The sequence below is a fragment of the Alligator mississippiensis genome, chromosome 4 (genome assembly GCF_030867095.1).
Source record: "Alligator mississippiensis isolate rAllMis1 chromosome 4, rAllMis1, whole genome shotgun sequence".
Classification (NCBI taxonomy): domain Eukaryota; kingdom Metazoa; phylum Chordata; order Crocodylia; family Alligatoridae; genus Alligator; species Alligator mississippiensis.
Genome location: NC_081827.1, coordinates 107,468,393 through 107,496,350, shown reverse-complemented (window position 1 = coordinate 107,496,350; position 27,958 = coordinate 107,468,393). Strand labels below are relative to the sequence as shown.

At 40.7% G+C, this 27,958-nt stretch overlaps 1 protein-coding gene across 1 annotated transcript; it reads left to right on the top strand.

Annotated features, from left to right (window-relative positions):
• Positions 1-27,958, top strand: DRAM1 (DNA damage regulated autophagy modulator 1). The gene is made up of 7 exons (XM_059726444.1): positions 1-517; positions 10,201-10,268; positions 12,557-12,699; positions 19,814-19,991; positions 23,388-23,446; positions 25,361-25,453; positions 26,565-27,958. The coding sequence occupies exons 1-7, from the start codon at positions 318-320 to the stop codon at positions 26,607-26,609; spliced, it is 786 nt and encodes a 261-aa protein (XP_059582427.1). The 5' UTR covers positions 1-317; the 3' UTR covers positions 26,610-27,958.

Genomic DNA, 27,958 nt, shown 5'->3' with positions numbered 1-27,958 from the left:
TCCAGCTGTCCGTCCCACTGCAGCCGCCGCCGCCTCCCGCTGGGGCTGCCTGGTCTTGAGGGGAAAGGAGCCCCTAAACGGCGCTGGAAAGAAACAAAACCGACGAAGAAAAACCCGGCGGGGGAAGCACGAGGAGCTGCCCTTCCAGCCTGGAAGCGAAAGTGAAAGGCGGCGGCGGGGACGCCGGCCGCGGGGCGGGCGGGCGACACCCGCGTGCGGACAGGAGCCCGGCGGGGCGGCAGAGGCGCTTTGTGAGCTCACGGCCCCGTCACAGAGCCGCTCCCGGCCGCGCTGCCCCGTGCCCCGTGCCCGTGCCCATGCCCGCCGCCACCGGGCTGCAGCCGCTGCTGGCGGGGCAGGCGCCGACGCCGGCGCGGCCGGGCGGGATGCGGTGCTGCCTGCCCGGGCTGGCCTTCGTCCCCGCGCTGCTCGTCAGCTGGTCCTCGGCCGCCTTCATCGTGTCCTACGTGATCGCCGTGCTGGAGGGCCACGTCCAGCCGCTGGTGCCCTACATCAGGTGAGCCGGGCCCGCGCCGCACGTGCCGCGCCGCGCCGCGCCCCCGGCCCACACCCGCGCGGGCCCTTGCGGTGGCGCGCCTGGGCCGGACCCGACCCGACCCGCGGGCCTGCGCCGCTCCGCGCCCGGGCTCGCCTCCCCTCTGCTCCCGGGGCCGCCAGCCTCCGTGTGCAGCGCGGGCTGGGGCAGAAAGCAGAGCAGCAGGTCAAACAACAGCAGAAAGCACGGCAGCAGCGCGGGCCGGGGCAGAAAACAGAGCAGCAGAACGGCCAGGGGGAGAAAGAGCAGCAGACTGGATGGGCAGAAAGCAGAGCAGCAGATAGGGCAGGGGAAGTGGATCCCGGGGAGGGCACAGGGTTGGTGGCTTGCCTTGCCAAATAGGTTGGCCCTCACTCTGCTAGCTCACGGGCTTAACTAATCATACAAGAGCTAAGCAGGTCTTAATCACGGTTTTTGCTTATCTCTTTCTCTGCTAACTAGGATTTCCCAAAATTAACCAAGGTGGGGAATGTGTCACTCACTAACATCAGCAAAGGATGTACAGGAGCTTCCCTGGGGAAGCAGGGCTGGTCTGCCCCAACTATTATTGTCCTTTGTTTTCTGTATTCTGTATTCTGTATTCCTGTGCAGTGGTATAAAAATTACTGTTAGTTTTGACAGTCAATATTTAGCATTGACTCTTTACTGGAACAGCAGGGGGTTATTGCTTTGGCCTCTGGTGGATTAAGTGACCCACAAAAGAGAAAAATGGCTCCATGTCTTTTTGGTTTTTTTCTTTATGATGTGTAAAAAGAACCTAAAAGTTGTAGCAGGTAGTGCATACATAAAGGTTTATTTTTGCCTTTTTTTAAGTTAGATTGGAAGATCCTGGTCCCAATCCTGCAAACGTGTGAAAATCCTCATGTCCATAATGACTGCCCACACCTTTTCTCATATGCATAGGTGTTTGCAGGCTGGAAGCCATGGTCATGCCCAGAGCACTACTACAAGTTGATAACATGAGTGGATCTAGAGTGTAAGAGTTGAGGATCTACTGCCTTTCTCAGTCAATCAGGCAGCGCATAGGTATAGCTGACCTGGCAGTCCAAACTCTAGAGGTACCTAACCCCTATAAATAAATTTCATCCTGCATTTTTAAGTTGTGAAGAATCCCGTGTGTGCCTTAGTGGCAGACAGAAAGTTAGACTAGGAAGAGAAAGAGTTTTTCAAGTGAATTCTTCATATCTAATATTTATTTCATAAAGAATTAATGAAGAAGATTCCTACAACTGTATTTTTCTCAGACTGTGATTTAAATTAATCAGAAAGCCACTTTTCTGCTACTTGTTTTTACAAAAAGAGATGCTGTCATTCCTGGCAAAGACCATGTTCTGGCTTCAGACTTATGAGCTCCACAATTGCCCACAACCCAAAGCAGGTATGACTCTCCTGCCCTCTCCTGTCCTACCCTACTCTGGGCACCCCCTCACATCCTGTGCTCAGTGGCACCTTCCCATGCCTCCCATTTGCCCCTTTCCAGTAGGGGTTGCCTCTGGGCATAGGAAAGGGGGACCCATCCACCACTGCCACCATCCCTGGGTGACATGGGGATGGGAAAAGCCCCAGAGCTGCTCCAGCTGGGAGCTGTGGTGTGCGGTTGCACATGGTGCCAGGCTCAATCAGGGACAGCAGCTTGCAGGTCCCCCTTCCCAGCACGTGCACCCTGTCTGGTCCCCTCATGTTTCCATACTGGCTGGGAGTAGGTGCTGGAAGTGGGGACCACCCATTGATGCCACCTTCCCCAGCTCAGCCTGGCACCTTGTGTAGCTTCTTCTTGCAGCTAGAGCACCTAGGGCAGTGTTCTCCAAATTTTTCCTCAGCACGAACCCATTTATGACCCATTTCCTCATCATGGCCCCTCACTCCCAACTTGGAGCCCACCCCCTCCAGGTGTCCCTCACTCCTGATCCACAGACCTCCACACTCCCCAGGTGCTCCAGTGCCAGGGCCTGCATCCCCCTTTCCCCCAACCCCAGCAGTTCCTGAGCTCTGGCTGCTGCACACATGAAGCAGCAGCTACTGGGGCCAGAGCATGGAGCCGGGATCCTGCCCCCCACCACGGGCAGCAGGGCCAGAGTGGAGCCCATGGCGGGGGTGGGGGGAGGGATGCAGGCTGCCCACAGGGGGCTTGCGGCTCCCCACCCTGCTGCCCTTTCCCCGAGCCTCTGCAGCTAAGCAGGCAGGATGCGGTGCAGGAGCTGTCCTGTGACTCCATCTGCTGATGTTGCAAACCCATTTGGAGTCATGACCCACAGTTTGGGAACTGCTGACCTAGGCGGACAAAACAAGAATCAGGGACCTACCCGCTGTTGCTGCTGCCACCAAGGTCAGCACTCCACATAGCTGCTCCCTACTGAAGTAGAGCACAAGTGGCCTGTGGCTTTCCCCACCCCAGGATCAGCTGAGGACAGTAGCAGTAGCAGGCGGGGCCCCCTTTCCCTACCTGCTTTCTGTTTGTTGCTCCTGGGTATCCCCTGCCAGGCAAGAGCTCCCAAGGTGAACTAGACTGTTGAAGCAGTGGGAGGGTGTGGGGATGCAGATATGTATCCGTGCCACTTCACCCTGTTGCATCCCCCCGGAGTGATAACATAAAAAAAGTGAGCTGGACAGGGGCTGTTTTGTTGTTATGTTTTTAAATTACCAAGAGCATGTGAAATTCAGAATGCGGTGGAGCCCTGTCCTTTTACTGGGGCTTCTAGGAACTACTCCAAGTCAAATAATACATAAAAATGTAAGGTGAGAGAGGACATATATTCACCATTTAAAGCACATTTTTAATGCATTTACACCTATTTAGTCAATGACTAACGCTTTGAATTAGGAAAACCTCATCATTTTTAGATGCAAACATTGCACAGCTGTATTTAAAGTGATTCCACCAGCATGTGCACAGTACAACTCATGTAGTGTTTATAACCTTGACTGGATTAAGAGATTAACCTATATGATAAAACTGCTTCTACACTAGGGTTTTGTTTGCACTGCATATCCCTGGTGGGGAGACAGTTTATTCTGGCAAGAGTCCTTTTGCTGGTCAGAACTTAAACTGGTTCATCAGATAAACTATACCAGCAGAGAACTTCTTTGCCAATATGATGACATCTGTGGTACGGTATTTGACAGCACAGTTGGGCCAGTTAGAAGTCTGGGCCTTTTCACACTCCTAACCAAGAGCCAATACTGGCAAGAGTGTAGACCAGGGATGCTCAACCACTGGCCTGTGGGCCAAATCCAGTCCCCAGCGCCATGTCATCTGGCCTGCAAATCTTCCCAATTCAGCAGTGAGGGACTGGTGGCACCAACTCCCATGCTGCCAAATTTCCGGACCTGTGGGGAGCCCGCAGGCTGGATAGAGTGGCCCTGTATATTGCACTGGGTGCACAGGACTGTTCAGGGCCCAAGCCCAGCAGGTGGGGGCAATGTGGAGCCTGATCCTGGCACGTGGGAGCAGTGTAGGGCTGGCCGGGCAGAGGCAGCATGGGCCCCAGTCCTGGTGTGCCCAGCCCGATCTGGCCCACCAACAGACTCCATCCTACTCATCTGACCCGTGGGGTCAAAAGACTGAGCATCACTGGTATAGAACAGTGGTTCTCAAGCAGGGTGCCACAGAGCTGTGACACCCTTTCAAGGGTCCTGTGATGCCAGCACTGCTGCCACCCCAACCCGTTAAAACTGATCTGTGTGCCTCATGGAGCCTGACCAGGAAATAGCTACTGCAAGAGCAGGCACTCCTGCCTGCATTAGGTTTATTCAGTAAACTTCCTGCCACAGCCCTTTCCAGTCTGGTCCTGCATCTTCCTCCTCGAAACAAAGATATGCAGAACAGTTCCACTTGTTCTTTGTGCCTGGAAAACACAGGAAACACATGGATACATCTTCAGGTTGCTCCAATACCTCTGGATGGAACAGTTCTGTGCACTTCTGTTTCCAGGGGGAGCTTGCAGAGGTGAACCAGAAAGGGCCACAACAGGAGGTTTATTAGATAGGAGTGCCACAGCTGCTTCCTGGTCAGACTTCATACAAGACATGCAGGGCACTTTCACCTGGCTGTGGGGGGAAGAAGGGGGATGGGGGAAGCACCTCAGTTGAGATCTACCGATTGGTTTTCCAGTAGGGTGCCACTAAATTCTGAAAAGTTATGGAGGGGTGCCTTTAAATCTAAAAAGATGAAGAACTGGTGTAGAGCAAGTATAAAAGTTGGGCAGGTCCAAACCTTTGGTTCAACTTGCATTCCTAAATGACAGTTATACTATTAAGAAAGTGCCTACATTAAAAATCAAGTATTCTTATTGTCTCTCAATTAAGGTGTTAAAACCTACTTCCAATAAAACCTGAGAAATAAAAGTTGTTGAATTCTCGAGCTAGGTAAAAAGAAGCAGGAAAAATTGGAAAAATATAAATAATCATCATTAAAAAAAAATGTTGAGCCCTCTTTAGAAGCAAAAGAGATGCAAGCTTAATGTGTTTTAAATACCTTTCAAGTTGTCTGTAAGATTTTTGTCACAAAATACTATTGGATAAAATTAGCATTATATCTAAATGAATCCATAAATGAGTGATAACAAAAAGAAAAGGGGGGAGGGCAGAGGCTGCAGGGATGGGCAGGCATGGGGAGCAAGTGGTGGGGGCAGGGGTCAAACTGCTTGACTCTCTCCTGCCACTGCCTGCTCCTGACTGTTTTCCTAGGGGGTGGGACAAATTTAGGACAACCCTTCAATAATTAGATTCTAGCCATAGAGAATTATAACAAATTTATACATTTTTCATGTGTAGAATCTAATTATTGGGGGGTTATCTTAACTTCAGGGTTGTCTTAGATTCTGGGAAATATGGTAAATAGAAAGCTGATAAAGCCTGTAATACTGATGATATGATTCATGCTATGCAATTGTAACACATTCTTATATTCTTTAATAATATAGTTCATTCCTGTTGTCTGGGCGTGTCTGCATGTGCCCCTGACTGCGCAGTCTTGGCAGGTACTGCGCAGTCCAATGGCACACAGTTATTTTTAGACACTATGCTGCCGTAGCAATGAGCTATGGACACATAGCTCATCACTACAATGACACAGTGGTGGCGTCACAATGCCGGCTGATGCTACGTCGCAGTAGCAACGAGCTCTGCCACCACAGCTCGCCACTATAGCGACGTAGCATCACGTGTAGACGTGCCCTTTAAGTAGCTAAATCATGGGATTAAGGACATTAATTAGCATAAATTATTAAAAATGGTAGCATGAGAGTGATGTTATATCTATGACGGTCTAGAAACTATGCAAGAGGCAAAGATTCCTTAGGGTGATATCCTTTATTGGACCAATTGCATAGTTGGGATAGTGTCAGACAAGCAATAAACGATATTACCCTAAAAAATCCTTGCCTGTTGCATGATTAAAAAGAGGAAGAATGTTGCAAGATTTCCGTTGTGCAGTATGTCAAACATGGTTCAGTTGCAGGATGTTAAGAAATGAAATCAATTTCTAGCCAGGAGAGTTCCAGTTAGATAAAGGCATTGGAAGTTTTAATTCAAGTTTGCAGTTATGTTCATTTTGATTCTCCATACATGCCCAATCAAATCTTTTTCAGTTCTCTTTTTTTATGGCTGTTTTTTTAAAGTGGGATATGCATGCCCCTGAAAGTACTTTTCAAGTATACAAGAGACAAAGGCATGAGAAAGCAGAAGAAGGGAAAGCAGAAATATAAGTGAAGGAAAAAGAGGAAAAATTACTAAGAACAACTCCGCAGTATTTCTTAGATCATTTGAGAGATTACAGTGTAATTGTAATGATGTGTCATGTTTTAATTATCCATAACATAGAATTATAGACCTATATAGAACCGTTCCTTCAAAAGGAGCATGCATCCCACAAATGATGAGAGCTACTGGTTTATTATGTAACCATTATCATATTAAGCCAGAGTCTTTGCCTACACTGATTACAAAAATTATTAAAAAAATTAAATAAACTCTTTCCTAAATGTGCTTTGTGGGAAAAATCCCCCACTATTAATGTTTAATGTATATGGGACCTAAAACAGAAATTGTGTATGTGAGGGTGAGTTCTTTTCCTTACCTTTTTCAGCATCCAAGATGATCTTTACAGACTTTGAAATTACCCAGTAGGATGCACTGGATTGATGTTTTTTTTTTTTACTTGGTGGCTTGAATTGCAGTGATAGAGTCCTCAGGATATTTTTTGCAATAAGATTGAAGTTAGTTGTACTTTTAGAAAAATGAATGGCATTGTTTGAGATATATATACCATGCCAACTTCTTAAGATACGCTTTAGGATTTCATTTTAATTTTACTGTAGACATTAAGCCATTTTAAGACAGTGGGTGTTTCACGTCTTAAATATTCCTTCTCTTGCTTCCTTACATTATTGCCTTCTCTTTATAAATAATATTTTACTGAACAGAGTTCCGACTGCTAGACTAACAAGAATATCATTGTTTTTTCTCTGGTTCCCTCAACTCATTGACAGAGGTTGTCTTCATCTGTGAATTATTGCAAATGAAATGAATAGGTTTTATTTTACATGCTTCATGTTCTTTTAATAAAAATTTAAAATATCTACTAAAGTAAAGTAGTAGTATCTTAGTAGTAAAAGTAGTAATATCGACTAAATTTAAAATGCACTTCTAAAGTAAAACTCCAGGGCAAGAACTCCAAAACATTAACCATTTGTGTACAGATAGTGCTGACCCTGAAGACATCAATTATGTTTTAGTTTTCATTTCACATTAGTTTTTATATAGTGTGATAAGTATGGAGTTCATTTATTTTATACCCAGGCATCTAGTACTGTCCTTCCTATAGTATTTTTAAACCCATCTGTGATTATAATCTTCTGAGTTTCTTTGAAACAGTGGAACTCGGCTATAAAAGTTTGCTTTAAAAAAAGCTTTCATTCAAAAATGAACGGAGTTCAGTGCAATTTAAAATTATTTGGATTGCTCTTAAATGTAAAGTGTTCCCAGAACTTCAAATTGCTTTTTCCTTCACGTGTGCAGATACATTCTTTGCTCACCTGAAGCACTTCAAAGCCTTTGAAGTGATCCCAGTTCAGCACTTAACACAGAGCAGTTTCTAATTTGCAGAAGTCCTTCAAAATCATTACAAGTGATTCACTTTGGAAATATGTCCTCTGTCAATTTTATTAAACCGTTCCTGGCATATGAGGATAAGTTAAAAATGGGACTATATGAATAATATAAAAAATAATAATATAAATAATATAAAAAAAATGCTATAGCAGGCCTTCAGCAGGCATACCAAAGAGAGAGTAAGATTAGAATAGAGCATCTGAGAATCTGTAGAAACTTGTAAAATGCTGCACTGTCCCAAGCTGTTGCTGATTGCTATGAGTTTGCAATCATGTATGCCAGGAGGTAATACATTTTCACTGTTAGTTACAACAACTTACTTTAAATAGATGAGGACTTAAATAACCCTCTGAGATAAATCTTTCTAGCTTCTTTACAATTTATAAAGTGATTAGTCAAACACTTCTACCATGGCATGTTAACTCTTTGCAGACAAAGAAAAATGTGCTTTTCTGATTCATTTCTAGTTTCCTCCAACCTTTGACCAAACTTTCTTTAAAAAAATTGGCTATTGACTTGGAGCACCTTGTTTTGTGGTTGCCTGAATTCCTGCAGTAGTGCCACACGTATTTTTCTTTTTTTCTGTGGAAATCAACAGAAACTAGAGGTGCTCCATATTTCTGAAAAAAATCATCCAATCTAGGTATCCAAACATTGGAAACAGCCAACGTTAAATGAATGCTTTTGGAAATACAATTGTAAACAACTAGAAGTGGCAATGTAGTGCAATTTAAGGGGGATTCAAACTTTTATTTCATTTTTCTGGGTTTTGCACCGACCCCTTGTCTTTCTGCCTTGAGGTACAGGAAAGTATTTATTACACCAATAAACTCTTCCCAGAGTTCTCTGTGAATGAGCTGGTGACTTCTTTTAAGACGATAACCTGAGGAAGGTGGAAAGAGAGTGATGGATGCATATCACTGAGGAGAACTCTTTGTCCAGCTTGAAGCAACCACAGATTTAATTACTGTGTATAGTATGTTACATTTTATTCCTGAAATTTAGAAAGCAAGTTAGTATTTTGGCCATTATGACTACCATAGTATTCCTCAAAATAAGGGGTCTGTGGATATAGCATGCTGTGTTCTTGCAATAAAATCCTTTTATAAACACATTTGTCATCTTTAATGTTGTTTTATCTTGGACTAAGAACCAATTAAGTGCATTGTGGTGGGCAATGTCTTCTCATTTTATTTCTTAATATTCAGTGCCATTTGTGACAAAACCCTGGGGTGTTGGGGTGCTCCCAGATGCACACACCATTGTACAGACCAGAGTTTGAGCTTTGCTATACTTGTATTTCCCTTCAAATAGATCCAAATACAGGATAATTATAAAATCCATCACAAAATGACATTGCTATACATTTAAAGTTTTGCATAGTTTAGAGTTGTACCAAATTTTTGTAGGTCTTCTGTTCACATATGGTTCATGTACAGCTAACCTGCTGATCTTACTTATATTTCAGATAGTCACAATTCATGCTTCTCAATCCATTTTTCTTGCCTTTACAATGTATCTGTGTACAATCTCATCTACAAACAAACTGAACTGCCATCCCTGCATAAGTCTCTCAGACGTGCCTCCTTCTATCTAAACTGAAACATTGCCATGGATGTCTAGCTTTTACTCAAGATAAATATGATCAACAGAGCCAATAATTGTCCACCTCCAGCCCTGTCTATTACCTGCTTTCTCAGTACTGTGGACGATATCACCATTTTGTATAGCTCAGGATCCCTCTTTGTCCAGATCTAACTCTAGGTCTTGCAGACTCTTTTACATAACATTTCTAAGATACTGGTTTTCCTGTTCATCCACGCAGCTACACCTTTCATCCAGTGGAATCTATCCATCAGCTCCTTCATCATCACATCAAATGTATCCCATTTGCCTTGTATTTTAAAGTCCTAGAGTGGTCACCCCTCACACCTTTTTGAGATGTTGACTCTTCTCTCTTAGTAGCCCATGATGCCAGCTTTCACAGCACTTGTGCAAATGTGTTAGAAAATCAAATACCTTGTGTTTGCAGTAGAAAAATCAAATGCTATCTATACTTAAAAAAAAAAAAATTACAGATGGAATATTAGATTCAAGTTGTAGGCTTGAATATTAACAATACACCTTGATCTTGATTCTCCTTGGTGGCATTTATACATGTGCTTTATTGCAGAGTTGACTAGCTCCACAGTAAAGCATCACCATCTATATGTTGTGCAGTGGTATTAGGCCACAGTAAACTAATTAACTCTGCTGTAGGATAGTACTGCCCAACACAAGTACTAGTGGATTACGAGAGGGATACAGCTCAAAAACTATTTTATGACTAAAGCAATAGTTTTCCACTAAAAAATAAAGATTTAGTCCTACAAATAGAGCATAACCAGGCAACAGGAAACACTACATTTTGATGTTTAAATGACTATCACTTGAAATTGCAGACATGTAATTTGTATAAAGCGCTAGGGTTTTGTATATAATTTCAGATTAAATCTTGCAACTGTCAGTTAACTTTTTTTTTCCTCTTGTTTCAGTGACACAGGAACAAAACCTCCAGAGAGTGGCATCTTTGGATTTATGATTAACATTTCAGCACTTTTAGGTATGCCTAGTGTATTTGGTCTGAACAGGTTAGAGAACCTGGGGTACCTGTACACGTGCTGGGAGGCTGCTCCTACATGCTACTAAAGCTCATTTGAGAAACTGTAGTTAAAGCACCCCTGCTGCCAGTTTGAAGCACGGGGACATTTCTACATGAGATGCTGCAGTGCTTTAATTAGAGTGCCTCTTGGAGCCGCTCTAAGTAAAGACCCCCGTCCTCAGGAAAGCACGTGTAAAAATGCTTCTGGAGTTAAAATGGGATGCCTGAAAGATGTTGGTTGCTCTACCAGGCCCACCAAAATACTGCTGAAAGACCACTCCACAAGTGGTAACAACAGCCAGAGTGGGAACTACAGCATATGATCAGTGGATCAGTGAGGGTAGACAGTGGACCAGTTCTCCTGTCTCCTAAAGTCACTTAATCCATGCAAAACACTTTTGATACAACTGCAAAGGTGAACAGAAGAAAATTGTCAACTAGCAAAACTCTGACTCAGGAGTAGGCAACGTTTTTTGGCTGGAGTGCCAACAAAAACCACAGTGTCTACCTTGGAAGGTGCCAGAGTGCTGGCATGCCAGAAAAACAAAATGAGGGCGGAGGGGGGGGAAGGGTACATGGCATGGCACGCTGCATATTAGTATATTTAATAACCATAAATGTTGCCTTTGTTGTTGTGTATTTCTTTTTTGTTGAGCACATTGCAATGAGAGAGAGAGAGAAAAAAAAGAGACAAATAAGAGAAAGAGGAGAGAAAGAGAGAGAGAAAGAAATAGGAGAGCAGAGAAAGAACCAGACACATGCACATGCACACAGAGAATCACATGCACAAACACAGAGAACCAGAACACACCCAGAACAGATACATGCTCACACACATCCAGGACCAGACATGTGTGTGCATGCAGACACACAGAACCAGACAGAGCAGACAAACGCACAGAACCAGATGTGTGGGCACATGGAGCCAGGCTTCTGGGCCACTGGACATAGTCTGACGCAACAATGCCCTGGTCCCGCCAGAGCCCCTGTGCTTCCCAGGCAGGCACAGCTGCAAGCCCTGCTGCAAGCAGCCTAGACTCCGTGGTTCACAGCAGCTGCCTAGAGCCCAGGCTGGCGGTGGCGTGCCAAGCAAAATGGCCTCATGGGCCGCGCTCAGCACACATTCCGAGGGTTGCTGACCCCTGCTCTGGCTGAATAGCTGCACTTCCTGGAAATCACTGACATAAGGGGAAGAAGAAGGTTGGGTGTGGGTTCAGTGGTGTCAAGGAATGATGAAGTGAACCTTGATTATGCCTGGTCCCCAATTGACTCAGTGACCTGACAACCTTATATCATACTTCCTCTAAAGGTCTGTGAGCAGAAGCAAGTTGACTGTGTATGGAGATTATTTGTAACAGCAGTGCCACAATATTATATGGTTTGTTCTTTCATGTGAACAAACTGTTATAATGCTACTCTTCAAAGGGTCACTTTTGTAGCATGTTGTGAGACTTCTGTTATAACTCACCCCTCTGATGCAGTCAATTTTCCTGTAGAGACCAGTCTCTGAGGGCACGTCCCCACAAGCATGCATGTGCATTTCCCTGGGGACAACTAGCTGTGGCCCATATTTGTGCCACTGCTCACTGTCCCCAGGGAACACACCTATATGTGTACTCTAGCGCGTGGCAAATTGCATTGGGTGGGGTAGGGGAAACTGAGGCCAGAATCTGGGCTGGCCTCAGCAGACTTACCTGGGTTCCTGGGGGCCTCCCAGGGTTATAGTGATGGTGAACTGGGCGTGCAGAGTTAAAAACACAGAGTTAAAAACAATTTCTTACAATGTAATTGGGCATGAGGTTTTTTTTCTGTTCACATCCAGTAAAGTACGGGCTAGTCGAGACGTCAGTTTTAAAGCAGCATAGATCCCAGAGGTATCTCTCAGCTCAGAACAAATGCTACATCCCCTGATTTACTGTTCATAGCTCTGTCATAACCTTTCCTGATGTGGAATGCTTACACGTCAATATTACCTGCTTCTGAAATCCTGATGATAATGGGATGGAAATGGCCCCCTGTCCTAAACTGCTTCAAAGCTATCTAAAGGAGCAATAGGGTAGTATCTGAATCTAACATGTAAAGAATTTAAATATTCCCCATCCTCATCCCAGTTGAATTACAGAAGATGCATCTCAGTATCTAATGTTTTTAAGTTAATTTTGTTTCATATGCTATTTCTCTACAAAAAATGTTAAATGCAACAGAATTGCATGATTATATTGAATAAAAGGTGTATTTTTCTGTTTTAGGTGCAGTTACAATGTACATCAGATATTTAATAGTAGAGAAGCAAAAAGAGTCATCAGATTTTGTTGGTTCTTTATTTAACTTAATTACACTATGCATTGGATTGCTGGGCTGTATTGGAATGGGCATTGTTGCAACTTTTCAGGTATGGTGCAATTTTCATCATTAATCAAGCTTAAAAATTTTCACAGTAAAAAACCCCGAGATTATAAAAGTATGTGTTTAATACACAACCGTGGGCAATGGGCATCAAGAGAAAGTGTTCTTTTTTACTCTTACCTTCACATTAGCTCCATCCAATGTCAGGTTTAAAAAAGATATTTTTTACAGTGCACTAAATTGATTAAGAGGTACCATTTTTGGCAAAATTTTCTAAACCAGCAAAAGTTATAGTATAAAAGCAGTTATAACTGATAAAAGTGCTTATCAGGGAATCAAAATAAGTTATGTTAGAAAAAAACACTTTCTTGCCAGTATAAGCAATGTATACACAAACTACCAGGATAGCTATACTGGGAAACCTTTTCTAATGTAGTCTAGGCCAAATACATAGCGGGTGCTATCACCACCAATCTGAAAATTGTCAGCCTATCATTTAATGTCTGAAGAAGAGAAGGAAGCAAACAAATTGTCTGATCAAACCATGAAGAATTGTTTAATTAAAGCCCCTTTATATTGGCAGAAGAGTGTAAAAAGAGGGCTAGTGTAAATGGGGTGGGGGATGGGAGAGGAAGATTAAGACAACAGTGTTTAAAATGAAATGTAAGGAAGAAAGAAAACATTTAAATAGAAATAATCTTACTAACTGTTTCAGTGAAAAAGTATCTGGCAAGACAGATTGTATCTGAGACTGACTAAACCTATTGGAAAGAATGAGAATAATTGCACAGAGCCCCTCAATCCAGGGACAATTTGAGTTCCAGAGCCAAGTGGCAAAGGGCATTTGATGAGAAATTATTACCTTCAGATTTGTGAAATTGAATTTAAGAAGCAGTTACTTAAGCTCTTATCTTTCAGGCCTTGCCTATATTGGTACTTTGCTAATAATACCATAGTTATTAGCAAAGTTGGGAGACCTAATATATACAAGGGTCCTATGGCTGCAGCCTTGTTAGAGACTATTAGTTAAGTTTCTTCTTTAAAATTGCAATGACAATAGGAAAAGTGCATCAGTCAGTCTATAGAATGTTTTCAAATATACTTTTGTGTTTAAGGCATGCTCACCATGGCCTAGATTCAGCAAAGGATATAGGCATGTACTTACATAGTAGGTCTTGTTGTGTGCTGGAATACTGGCTCAGTTTATGCTAGAGGATCTGCTGCTACTTTAAATATGGATGCAGCAATCCAGCAGCAGGGCCTTCTGGTGCGAGTAGGAGTTTTTCTGTCACAGGAGCTACACAAGCACCTCTGAATAACAGAAGCTCTGCTGGCACAGTCTGCCTTCTACTGGAATAGCTAGCTGTACTCCCACTGTGGGGTTTGTTGCTTGAGCTACACACCATAGCCAGTGAAGTTCTTTTGATAGTATTTTGTAATGCAGACAAGGGTTTCGATACATGCTTAAGTACCTTACTTTCTGAGTAGAAATGGACTTAAGCGTATGCTTTATTACGTTTTCCTGAACTGGGGCCTATAGGAACAAAGAAGATCATGTAGCTTAGGGAGATATCTGAAGGAAGATGCATTAGGCACAGAACTTTTGCAACTACTACTGCTGAGCTAGGTTGAACTGCAGCTTGTGTGAGCTAGTATCTTTGGCTTATGAAAGGAAGTCTTATTTTCAGAATACCTGTGTAGAATTTTTTTTGTTTTGTAAACCAATCACTGATCAAAAACCAAACAATTTGAACTGTAAATAAGCAACTAAAATAATTAATGCCCATTTCTCTTCCTTTTAAAACAGCAAATAGGCTGTTTCCTGAGCTTAAAGGTACTTAGTCATATTGAGTAGCTACAGTGTTTTCATTGAGAAATAGAACACAGCCAGTCCATTTACAAAGTTAAAATCACCTTGAAAATGCATTAAGGTGTCTAAAAGTATATTGCAAGTGTAATGTGCTGCTGATCAATTTCTTATCATTTAACTAATACTGTGCAGGATGCAGCAGACTCTGACCTGCTGAAAACTCAGGATTTATTATGCTGTTCAGGTTGTTGGAGGTGAGGGCAAAGTTTTTACATATTCTAGGATTGTTGGCTAGAATAGAATTGCTGGCAAGGAAACCTGGCTGTGGTACCAAGAGGATTTCTGGAACCAATGGACATTGTGAAGTGTGGATAGCCCTTTGCAGTTTGAACCCCATGATCTCTCCATCTTCCCTCTTAGTCTTTCTCAAAGCCTTTATTTCTCAAACATCTTAGCTGCAAACATTTTGAAGAGTCTTGAACCAGAAATAGCCCCTTTCATTTATATTGCCCACAGTCCTATTAGTGCTCTTCATGCTGGTAAGATGCTAGGTGTACTCCTTGTGGTCCTCTGCTCCTCTTTCTCTCAGTATGGTGGAGGCAAGCAGAGTAAGAAGAACCAATTGCAAGAAACACTTCAAGAGCAGACTTGGCAATAACAGTGCAATATCAAGAGCTCTCATCACTGCAGGGAAGGGATTGAAAATGTAAGATGGTAAGCAGCATGACCTGGCAGAGAGGTTGATAACTTGGAAAAAGGGAGGATAGAAATACTTCCTCAAAAAAGTACAAGTGCTTTCTAGGTGTACATTTTTTCTAGCACTTGGCCTTGACCAAAGGAAAAGAAGGCAAAATGTAGATCCCTGCCCATTATTATCCATGTTTTATTTTAAAACTCTTTCTCCAATTCTTGGAAGCTTTCCAAAAAAAAGAAAATTCTTTATATTGGTTTTGAGATCTTACTGGAAAGTTTAAATAGTGTTCTCACTTATTTTACCATTTTTAATACAATTATATCTGGAAACACCAAAGACCAGGGCTCTGTTATTCTTTATGCTGTATAGACACACAGTAAGATTAGCCCCTGCCTCAGAGTTTAACAGTCTAAACAAAGAAGAAATGTTTTCATCCCTATTTCACAGATGGGGGACTGAGGCATAGAGAGGTTAAGTGACTTTATCCAAGGCCACACAAAAAAATCTAATAGAGAGTTCAGAACTCAACCCAGATCTCTTGAGGCCTAGTCCAGTATCTTAATTATAAGACTGTCTTTTCCCTCTAAGATTTGTTTTCCTCATGTGATGGAGGCAAGGCTGCTACTGAGGTCTCATTATTGCTTCACTTTTCTTTTCTCTGTGCTGGACAGAGAAAGTATTACTCAGAACTGTGTGTGAACACTGAGAAAACTAATGTATAAAACATCTAAATTTCATCATCTCTCCCAAATCCTCTTAGCTTGAGAAACACATTCTAAGCTACAGTACAAACACCACTGAGAGGTGCAAAAGGCCATCCAAACCAAGAGTTCTACAATCATTGCTATATTCCTGTATTAGTGCTTCTGCAAACCTAGTATAAAATCCAGTAGATTCAGTCCCAAGGGGGAAGAACCATGGGATGTTAGACAGTGTTTTTAAGCTTCCCTAGGATGTCACGTAACTTGCTGCATGTTAACAATAACTTGCCAAAAGCCTAAGCCAAATAGTGTGTTTAAGTAATCTACAGCATTTTACATAGTTTGTCACTAGCTTTGATTTCACCTCCAAAATCAGGACAGCTGAACTTTTCATTTTTTAGCATAACCATCATGATACAGTAAAGTTTTTAACATTTTGCAGCCATTTTCACCCTTGTCTGAAATAGCTGTCATAAGCTTTTATTTATTTAATTTGTTTGCATACATACTGAGTCAATAGTCTATTGTTTGCAAGTTTCCTTGCATAAACTCATGTGACCATATATTCTGTAGTTTTTACATATTGGCTACAGATAATTTCTCATGTGGAGTAAAGGAAATCATTTTAAGGAGGCACAAAGGTAGAAAACTATTTTTGTTAGAATGGATGGAGACATCTTTCTGTTTTGCCACAATATTAGGTAACTTCAATTTCTGCAGCACTGTGCTGATAAAATAGCTTAACAACCAGAACTGTATGTAGGGAAAGAACAAAAGAGGGTAATGAGGGTAGGCAAGCAGAAAGAGCTGAGAAAAACAGAAAAACTAAGGCTTGGGAGAAAATGTATGGAGGATTTCAAAAACCAAGGAATGAAATTTGGCATAAGATAGATGATGAGTTATTTTCAGGCTAAAAGACACATCCTTTCCTACCTTTCCTCCACTTCCTTACAATGGTGTCTTCCTTTGTTAATTTTACCTTGTAGAAGTAGGAATGGTTGATGCGTTGTAACAAAACACTTACACACTAGATTTGGCATGCTTTATCACTTTTAAAAGCCCTGTGCTACTATTGGATTTGGTTCATAGATGGCAAAAGAAAAAAAATCACTACTATAGTGGTTAAGATCACCTTTCATTGGTGCCACATAATAAAAATCATCTGCATCAGAAAACAAAACCAAGGAGAAAAATAGGAAACAGAAATAAAAATAGTGTGTGGTCAGGAAAATAAAACTTTGACATACAGCACAAAGAGGGAACCCCATCACAAGATGTTGTGATTCTTGCCTGATTCCCTCTCCCATATTATTTCTTGTTAGTTTATGCTTTCATCTTTTAATTTCTCTTTCCTCCATATTTTCTCCACCAAATTTTGACTTTTCATAAAATCGTACAAGACATAGTAAGGACTCAATTTCTGCAGTGCAGAAATTTCTAAACACCCCTGTTTGCCAAGGATTGGATAGAAATCATGGATTCACAGCACTTTGCAGGGTTGGGGCTTAACATTCTGAGATGTATGTGAGTTGAACAGCATCAGCATTTGGCTTTTATATCTTTTTGGGATACATGGGTAGAAAGTGCTCTGTATATTTATCCCCATATTACTCGTGGGAAAATTAAGGCAGAGAGAAATTGTGTGGTTTGCTTAGAGTCAAAAGATCAGTGGCATACCTAAAATGAGAAACTAGGTCTCATGACTGCTCAGTCTAGTGTGCTAACCAATGGACTATGGTTAGGGACCTACCAAAATCATGGTTTTGTGGAAACTACGAAAAACAGCATTATCCATGATCACTGGAAAAATCTGACATTGGCCGTAATTTTCTACAAAATCAACCAAAAAACCATAGTGACACAGACTGAATGGAAGTGCCCTCTGCCGATTAGTGGTGAGGGGTGAGGCAAAAAAACATGGTAGTAATGCAGAGCGAGTGAAGGCACCCTCCGTTGATCAGTGGCGAGGGGCAGCACCACTGCAAAATGCCCTAAAAATCAGCTCTGCACATCACAACCAGGCCATGAAAAACCCTCTGTCTTGCCACAACTTATGCAGGCCCCTAACTATGGTGCAACATTAATTCATTTAGAAAATTCATATACAGTATTTCATGTTGAGTATTTCTTGTTTCTTTGTTTTACCTTTCCTGAACATTTATTTTTTCCTTGGTTACTGATCTGAACCTGCATGTAAATGGTACAGTAGAGCTGAAAGACTCCTCCTGGACATCACTTCATTTTCTTTCCTCAGTGCAAATTTCTACATGTTTTATAGAAAACCTTAAGTGTAAAGTTTCACACATGCTAAATGTTTTATGATTTGCTTTCATCGACACACAGCTCATGACATTTGTTCTGAATTTTTAATTAGCAAAATTACTTGTAAAAAGTTAACTTTTTAAATTCTGTTTGACACAGAACAACATTGGGTAGAAAGCATGATTTTAATGGCATTTCTCTTGAATGCTCATTAAACCAGGCAGAAAGGATAAGAGAGCTAGCAATGTCTCCTAATAGCAAAAGATATTTTATGATAGTGAACAGTAGCAATAAGTCAGGTGGTTGCTGTCTATTTATATCACACTGGGGTTAAAAAGTGGAAAACAGATACTAGTGTGAAATTGAGAGAAAACTGACCATTGAATACTTCTCAACATGATGAAGAAACTCCTCAACGTAATGAAGAATTAGGAAAAGCAAAAATCTTAGTTGTGGATTTGAACATCTTAGACATTGCCTCTGTATAAAAGGAATACTTATTTTTGGATAGCATGCTTTCTTCTTCTTAGAAAACTGGCAAAATGTTAGAGCCTTTTGTAGGTATTGATGGGTTCTGGGGAGGCTGAGTGGGAGCAAAAGGAGAAAGAAATGAGATCAGAAAAGTAAGGCATAGGTAGCAGTGCCCACTATTACATTTGCTTAACAGTTTCCACACTGTGTTGTTTTCATATACACATGGGGGTGTGTGGAGTGGGATGGTGGGGAAGAGACACGAAAGGGAAAAAAGATAAGAATCAAAGAGGAAACACATAGGCACCATAATGTGGGAGCATGATTTAAAAATATGAACAGAGGACAAAGTGGAGAGGAGGAGAAATGGAGAGAAAGAAGTAAAGCAAAAGATAGCTAAAATAACTCAAGGAAAAGAAACCATTATCAGGCAGAAAAGGGGGAGGAAATGACTCCATATTATGAAGGGAAAGAAGTTGTACCTGTTCTGTACCTCTTCTGTGGACATAGTACTTAACTTGCCAGCATTTCTAAATTTACACTCCTATGAAATAGGTTTACAACTATGGGATGGACAAAGGTACATTTTAACAGCTTGAGAAGGGGACAGGGAGCTGCTGCTCCAGACCAGGAGGCCGCTATTAACTGTAACTGTTACATGTGCATAATCCTGTAGCCATATAAGTATAGCAAAACTGCTCGAACTTTAACCCTGATTAATCGAGGGTCAGAGAGGACTTTAGTTCACTTGTATCACTACAGGCTAATGCACACAAGTCGCAGCATAGGAGCTGTTGCCAGATCTGGAGCACTGGCTCTCCCTCCTTTTTTTTTCAAGGTGCTATAAATATATCTTTATCCACACGCTGTTCCTGACAAAACTGCCTGTTCTTATCTCATCTGTATTATGAAATATTTGCTGCAAATGTTGTATCCCCTTCTCAGTAGGAGAGACAGTATAATCCAGTGGACAGGGTTCTGACATGGACTGTATTCCCAGCTCTGTAATGAACCTTTGGGAAAGTCACTTCCCCTCTCTGCTCTCCTATTGCTCTATCACCCTAGATCAGTCTGGCATGTTTAGACTGCAAGCTCTTAGGGGTACAGACTGTCTGACTGTGTGTTTGTGCAGTGCCTGGCACAATGGGGCTTCAGTCTTACAGTGGGTCTTCATGCTTTACTGCAATACAATGTGTAACTGTTGTGCTGATTACGTTTCCAGGAGCTAGCTGTTCCCAGCGTCCACGATGGAGGAGCTCTTATGGCTTTTGGTGCTGGTGTGGTATACATTACACTTCAGTCTATCATCTCTTACAAATCATATCCACAATGGAGCAGCCGCTGTATATGTTATATACGGATAAGCATCTCTGTAGTATCGTGCATAGCTGTCATTCCCAGTATCCTTTTTGTGTTTCACAATGTTTTATCTTTACATATTAAATGTTCTTCCTCTGGTGTTAAAGCACTACTAAAAAGGATAAAGACTAAGCTAGCGTATTTTGCCTGGGACTCCCTTTTGATTTATACTGTATACAAATAACATGGTTAGCAAGTGGGTAGCATCAGTAACATGAATGGCGGCTGCCAGACCTTACCAGCTGCTGTCTCTTTGCTAAAGGCAAAGTTGCTATTACTTGCTCCCCTGCTACCTAGATGCAAGATGCAGTAATAGCCACTTACACTGCATGCTCCCTCAGGCTAACTATGCTTTCTGTTCCTTCTTGATCCTGGTGTAAAATTACATCGGTACACAAAATTATATAAATTACACTAGGATATGCAATAGTCTGCTCATGGCCTAGGTTTCATGCTCATTTTCTGTGCATTTGGTAGTGAAGGAAGGAAGGAGAGAAGAGGAATTTCTATTTTAAAGGAAAGGTGGTCCATAAAAATACAAATAATTCAGCAAGCAGGTACAAAAGGTTATCTTGTACTAAGTATCACACTGCAGGCCATATATATCAAAGGTCCGTGCACATCACTTCTCTTTGGCCCATGAAGCAGCATCCATTAGAGAGTTATTTTGACTGCAGAACGGAGCTGAGCCCCATTTTCTCTAACTGAAAAGGCAAGCAGCCATCCACCTAAACTGTCTCCTCTCCTCCTGAATAAATGCCATAAGCCAGGGGTGCTCAATCCTCAGCCTGTGGGACAGATTTGGTCCTTAAGGCTCACCCAGGGGTCCAAAAATTTGGCAGCAGGAGAGTGGTTGGCAGCATTCATTGCCGTACCTCAACTGCCAAATTTCTGGACCCTTGGGTGAGCCCTGCAGGCAGATAGCATGGCCCTGCACGCTAAATCTTGGTGGGCTGGGGCAGCACAGGGCCCAATCTTGGTGCATGGGGCTGGGGCACAGGACCAAAGCCAGGCAAGATCCGCATGCTTGGGGCTTGACCCAGGCAGCACAAGGTGGGTTCTGGGCACACGGGGCCTGAACCTATGCAGGATCCAGCCCATGGACTGGCTCTGTATCAGTCATCCAGCCCTCAGGCCTGAAAGTCTGAGCGCCACTGCCATAAGCAATTCTGCATGGTTACCAAGGGGAGCAAAATAATAAGGAAAGGTTAAAACCTTAAGTTTGTTCTTTTGTCATCATAGTATCTAAGCTATGAAAGGCAAAAGGTCAGGTTTTTTCCTTGGTGCTCATGGTCAACTATCTTCTCAAAGACTAGTCAGCTAAGTATTTTTAAAACCCTTGTCACCATAGTTTATGCAATAGCATTCAACAATAGCATTCAACAACTGAACACACATACATTTCAGTAGGTAGGATATGTCCCCCAGGCACTGAAATTTACAGCTTGTCTAGCTCATAGTGCAGAAAACTCTCAGCTCACCCATGATTTAACCCATACCAAAACACTAGTTATTGCCAGTCCTGCTTTTTGATTCACAACTTTTCTGTTTCATGGCAGTAAATATTTACAGAATGCTGTATAACCTACAACACTGTAATAATGCTATAAAATATGTCTAGGCATTTACCTTCTCATGTCAATGTATTTCATAGAAGGTTTGGATTATAATGATTTGTAATCGTTTTGCCCACAAGAAGAGGTAAGAAAACTAGTTGTCTGGGTAGATATTAACGTTTGGTTTATTATGACAGTAATGCAATAGAGAAACTAAAACAGGCCAAAGAAGAAAAAAATAATATTCCCATATTGCAAAATCTGTCTATTGCTGACTGTCATATGATTTTGCTTCTCCTATAGCAGCAGCAGTCTTAGTGAGAAAAAGGAACTTTGTTGACAAATTCCTGTCAAAAGAACTGAAAACATTTCTTTTATATAAAATTTTAGTGTTTTATCACAATAAAAATTTGCTGTTATATAAAGAAAAGTATTTGTCAGTGAGCTAACTGCTCTATTCATGTATTCAGACTAATAGGGATGTTACAATATAAACTCATTAGTACTAACAACTACTTTTTGTGACAAATCTAGAAAACAACCCCCCCAACAACTTTCCAGAAAAGAGATCACCTATTCCAGCTTGTGTTTTACTTTTCTGGTACAGATAACCAAACTGTAAGATACTGTCCTTTGAGTTGACTTAGCAGTTAACTCAATGGACAGTTGAGAACTGTCCTTAATGTTAATAACTAGGCATTTGTTATAGATCTGATGACAAACCACAGAGAAACTATTAGTTGCAATTCAGGCTAGAAAATGTTTTCAGAACATAAGCAGTGCCATACAGAATCAGACCAATGGTTTTCAACAGCGGCAAGTAATAGCTGCTTTAGAGCAGGGGTATCAAACATACAGCATTAATGCAATGGCTGCCAGAGTCACAGCATCAGCATAGCCAACACCCAGGGGGTGAAGAACACTGCAAAAGCTAATGTTTTTAGTTACTGCTAGTAATTAAAATCAGTAACATTCACCCCGGGCTCCTGGCCATAATGACATTGCAGCAGCTGTGACTCCAGGGCTAAGAAGTGGAAACACTGAATTCTTGGTTGATGGAACTGACACAGCAGCTGAAGCCCACAGACCTATCCCATGGAGACCATATGAGTTTGACACCCCTACTTTGGAAGGAAAGTGTATATGAATTTAGTTTAATCTGAAGAAGAGAAGACAGAGAGGATTTAATAGCAGCCTTCAACTACCTGAAGGGTGGTTCCAAAGAGGCTTGTGGTTTAGGGATGTCAGACAATTTTTGTTCTTATTAAGGCATTACCTTCACTTTCATCCCCTGACAGTAGGTTGTCTCTTGCCATCCCAAGCCCAAACCAAAGGTTGACTAAAGCATGGCCCTAGCGTCTCACTATGCCCTTTCATTTTGAAGCCCACAATGTTCTGTTTATGACCTTGAACAGAAAATGACCACCCATTTCAGTCACACAGCTAAGTGTGTTCCTGGTTTCTACTGCTGTGAAGGATTTTTGAATAAGGCCCTCGAGTAGTTCTTGGAGCTATGCAAATAGATCCAAGCACCCATTTAGAGGCTGGTTGAAGCTGTGGGGTTCTGCATCTTACCATGCAAGACTCTGCTCAGATAGCTCACAATACAGGAGTGAGGCCAAAATTCTAACAGAAATGCTTCATCTCACATCCATCTGACTCTGTGAAGACCCATAGTGACTTTATTTATTCAGAGACACGTGCTGTGTTGATTATGATCATCCCCTTTGAGACATATATTTTGTTTGCTTGGCTTTGTGATATTCAGATTTTCTACTATAGTGTAACTGGTTGTTCAGTCTTGCAGAAGGGGAAATTGGGCACTTTATAAAACATAAACTTTTAAGTTCGTTATTGTTTCCTTTATGCTATTTTTCCCAGTGATTGCATTTGCTTCACGAATTTCTATAACGAAAATTGATTGGATTCCAGGTGAAAAGGTAAAACCTCACTAGGTAACCAACTTATTTATGCAGTCTAATAGCTTGGTTCTGCAATGCTATATACTTCTAGATAAAACATAAGGACAAATATCACAAGGATTTTTGTATTACAGTAAACAGAAGCTGTCAAACCTGTACACTATGTTATTTTTTTTAATGACTCCCTATTTAGGCAACAATATTTAACGGATAGGCTTGTGAAGATTAGTAATGAGCACATGTCAAAACCATTAGACTTTCATTTTAAGCAAGCTCCTAAAAGTTCCCACAATCTAAATATACAACTGTAATAACAGCTCATTTCTAGAAAGAGATCATTTCAACACGTTACTTCCTAACGCAGCCTCCTGACTTCAGTGACCTTTGGAGTGTTTGTAGTGAGGACTGCAAAGGATCTAAAAGTGTATTTGTGGACAAACTATGCCATGGTGGGGAGTACTTTCTGCACAAAATCAAGTAAAGAATGCAGTGTTTGCATCTTGCTATGAAGTTTTAAATAAGGGTAAACTTGGCAACATGCTTAAACAAAACTGGGAAGACAGCTGTGAAGATGAGTCTTACAAGAAAGATATTTTTAGTAATATCAATCCCTTGAGTTTGTTGCGTTTCTGGAAGGGGTGTCTTCTTATTGAGACAGATGGCATACTTTGGCTGAAAAGAACTCACTTTTATTCCACTTGTGTCCCATTTGAAGAGACTTTCCATCAGAAATCTTATGAAACATCCTCAGTTAGGCCCTGTATAAGGATGGCCATCCATCTTTATAATGTAATGCATTTGTTGGGGGCCTCACTCCATTTAACTCTGTGGCTTTGAATTAGTATCTTGAATTTGGGCTGCTGTAGTCCTTTCACAATAACTCCTAACACATAACTAAACATTTAGCAGGATACGTTATAGCCAAAGTACACTTATTTATCTCCTATTCATTGTGTTTTTATTTCTTCCTGTTTGTACTTGATGGAACTGTATGCAAAGCCTATAACCTATTAAGTACTTCATAAAAGCCTAAAGCTATATTAGCTTTCAGAAAGTGATGGCTGAGCAGACCTTTTTTGAGTCAATATATAGCTTCAAAATCTTTGCTGCAGTTGAACATTTTTATAAAGAAATATTAACTGGAAATGGAGTGATCTTTTATTTTAAAAGTTCACTTTGCTTCAAAATGTAAGTTGATGAACTCTGAAAATTTATAATTCATTATATATTGTATAAGCCAAATGCAACAATTCTTCAAGAATACTGTGTGCTACTTATACAGGCCCTTGTTTTCTTATACTTTTATTACTTTACAATACTACAATATATGGATAATGTAAAGGGAGTTCTTACCATGGACCAGGAATCCAAGGAGAGTCCTTCCCAAAGGAGTTTACATTCTTAAGTAAAAGGTTTCCTTCCTCCACTATTACAGTATTTTGAAGGATCTATTTTTCCAATGTTGGGAGCTTTCAACTCCTGAAAAGTTGACTGTTAAGGACTTTCAGCACCTTAGAACCCCAATGAATAATCTCCTGGAATTAAAACATTTGAACATTGAACACAGGATTTGAAATAAACAGGTTACATCATCCAACCCTTCTCCTTCCCCTCCATGACGACTAGTTACATGGTACAAAATTAAAGGATAAGGGTAGAGGGAGCATTATAGCCCAACAGCTTTTATTCATTCATTACATGCATTTACAAGATACTCATTACGGTAAATGCCTTTTGACTAGTCAAACATCGAAGATAGGTTAATTCTAAAAAACTGAAGCAAATCCCAGCCTTGAAAATATTTTATATTCTGTATATGTACACGGAAGAGGATTTCTACTTTTGTTTGATTTACCAGGCTGTCTAGCATTCCGCATGAATTTTGTTTTAATGTTTTATATGGAAGTCTGTTTTGTTTCTCATTTTCATCAGGGGTATGTTTATCATTTTGTGAGTGCAATCTGTGAATGGACAGTGGCTTTCGGCTTTGTCTTCTACTTCTTAACCTTCATTAGAGATTTTCAGGTTGGTATTTATAAGTCTTGATAGTACCTAAAAAGAGCTACAGATTACATATTAATAGATACTATGGAAATTCTAGTTCAGGTAAAAAGTAAGGTCAGAAATCCAGATAAAGATTTTATAGTACCACACAATTTATTTCTGTCTTTTCATTATGAATGTTTTTGCTTTCAAAGTTAAATGTTATAATATTGGGTACTAGGCGTCAGATCCAGATCACATTTTGGTAACACTTGCTTAATTGCTTAGGCCTTGTAAAGGTACATGTGCTAAAATAAATGGTTTAAACCATGTTTTACCAAGTTTACATACAAGCTGAGCATGTTACAGTTTTCTTGGATTTCATAGAAGCTAGGGATTTCAATTATTAAAAATGAAAGCTTGGTTTCTGGTCTGGAGAACAAAAGGCAGTGTCCAGAAAAAGCAATTGTTCATAAAGTCATAGTGAACCAACTGCCACAGAAGAATACAGTGCCTTTTACAGGTCGCAGTAATGTTTCTTCTAGTTCAGAAAGGCCAGAATTTTTACTGTTGGTCCTTTTGGAAACTTATTGCCATTCTACCAACTGTTTTTCTATTTTCTGAAAATGGTATCTGCATGTGAGGGATTTTTAGACACAGAGCATCGGTTCTCTCTGTCACCTGTGAGACTTGCATGCTTTGTCCATAAAGTCACTTTTGCCTACAGTGCAGTGGTCTGCAGAACCCTTAGAGAGCTCCAGCACTGAAGACATGACCAAATACGTATACTATTTATATTCTAAATAAATGGAAGCAGGTGGGTATATTAAAATGCAAGTCTCTTATCCTTATACACAGACTGCAACAATATGTAGACTGCAACTCAGAAAAGTTATGTCTCAGTACTGTGCGTAATTTAAACACAGCTCATTTTCAGATCACAACTGCTCTCACACTACCAGACAGAAAACCAAAGTGTTCATTCCAAATTAAATAGCAGACTATAACCAAAAAGCCTTCCTCCTTTCCTTGTTTCAAACCCTCGCATCACACTCTTTTTTGCCATACATATATATTTACTCATGTCTCTAGTACATTGAAATACTGTGAAATTTTATGATGTTTAACTGATCTTGTTTTATTTTTCTTATAGCGAGTTACTTTACGGATATCAACAGAAATGCACGAAGACTTCTGATAGGAGAGACATTATAGGTTTTTTTTCAATGAACATTATATAGAGTTTTTTTTCTTACTGAAGAAAATGATGCAGAGAAACAGGGCTTTTCAGTGCTGACAGGAAACCCACTGCAATCAACTTTGCAATCTATATAATCATACCTACAAAACCTTTTTTTTTTTTTTTAAATGAATAATATTTTTAAGTTTCCTTTTCCCCTATGAGGGTTCTCTTTAGTCTGTGTCCTTGCAATATTTTGTATTTTTATACCGTTTGATAATTAAAAAGAATACGAAAAGGTGACCTGCAATTTCAAAGTCTTTCATACGTGTAGAGGCTCCTCAACTCTTCTTTATTGGACACATTCTTGTTTTCCATTTTTAATCATCTTATTCATAACAATAATCTTGAACTGAAAGGAAAAACATGATTTGCATGTTACGAGCAGACAGATGTATTTTTCAAAGGCCTATAGATTTATGGTTACAGTATTCCATGATTTGTAATCCCCATTCAGGATAACGGGATAAGTATTTTGTATTGAAAGTTTGAACTGTTTGTATTGCCTGAAAAATATTTCTGTTCATCAGCTTAAGTAATTTTGTAAGACTATGAGAAGGTTAACACCTCCTTTCAGTGGTGGCTATGAGAAACATAGTACTGACTAATGAAGCGGGAAGGAAAGCATAGTACAATATTAGTTTTCTGAAAGATCTATCAGGAAAACTGGAACGTTTAGCATGTTACTGCCAACTTTGTAGCAGGGCAAAATTATTCCAATGTATATGCATTAGTCAGTGACAGTGGAAGGAAGAGAGCTTATTCTACAGTCATAAAGAAGTGAGGGAGTGGGAGAAGGAAAGCACTAATGCATTAGCAGGTTTAGTTTATATAAAGGAATTGATGGTCATTACTGAGGGGCTTTTGAGGTTGGAATATGCCATGTTTGCTGCTAACATTTTTTTTGCCATTAACATTTTTAATTTTTTTAAAGAGTTCTTTGTCAATTGAAAAATCTGCAATGAGTTCATTATACTAATCAAAGATCATATCATATTACAACCAACCAGATTCTTGTGTTTTCTGGTATTGGAAACCAGCAATATTCTCTATGGAGTATAGAAAAAAAAGGAAGCATTTATACTTGTTCACCAGCCTCTTATTGTGCACTAATCACACTGCTATTAGTCTGGCTAGCAAAAATCAGAATTGTCATGACAACAATCATATGTAGAAATGTTAATAATTGGCAAGTATGGATTCATTTTCTATCAGATGTCTGGTCAGTTATCAGTTGAGAGTGATGTTTAAGACTTGTTAGCTGCTATGTGTCCTTTAATAAGTATATTAAACCTAATACCTTGTCA

Coding starts and splice junctions, on each gene's coding strand:
- DRAM1 (XM_059726444.1), top strand. CDS start 318: ATGCCCGCCGCCACCGGGCTGCAGCCGCTGCTGGCGGGGCAGGCGCCG. Junction 12,700..19,813: donor GCATTGTTGCAACTTTTCAG/GTATGGTGCAAT, acceptor TTACGTTTCCAG/GAGCTAGCTGTTCCCAGCGT. Junction 19,992..23,387: donor GTGCATAGCTGTCATTCCCA/GTATCCTTTTTG, acceptor TATTTTTCCCAG/TGATTGCATTTGCTTCACGA.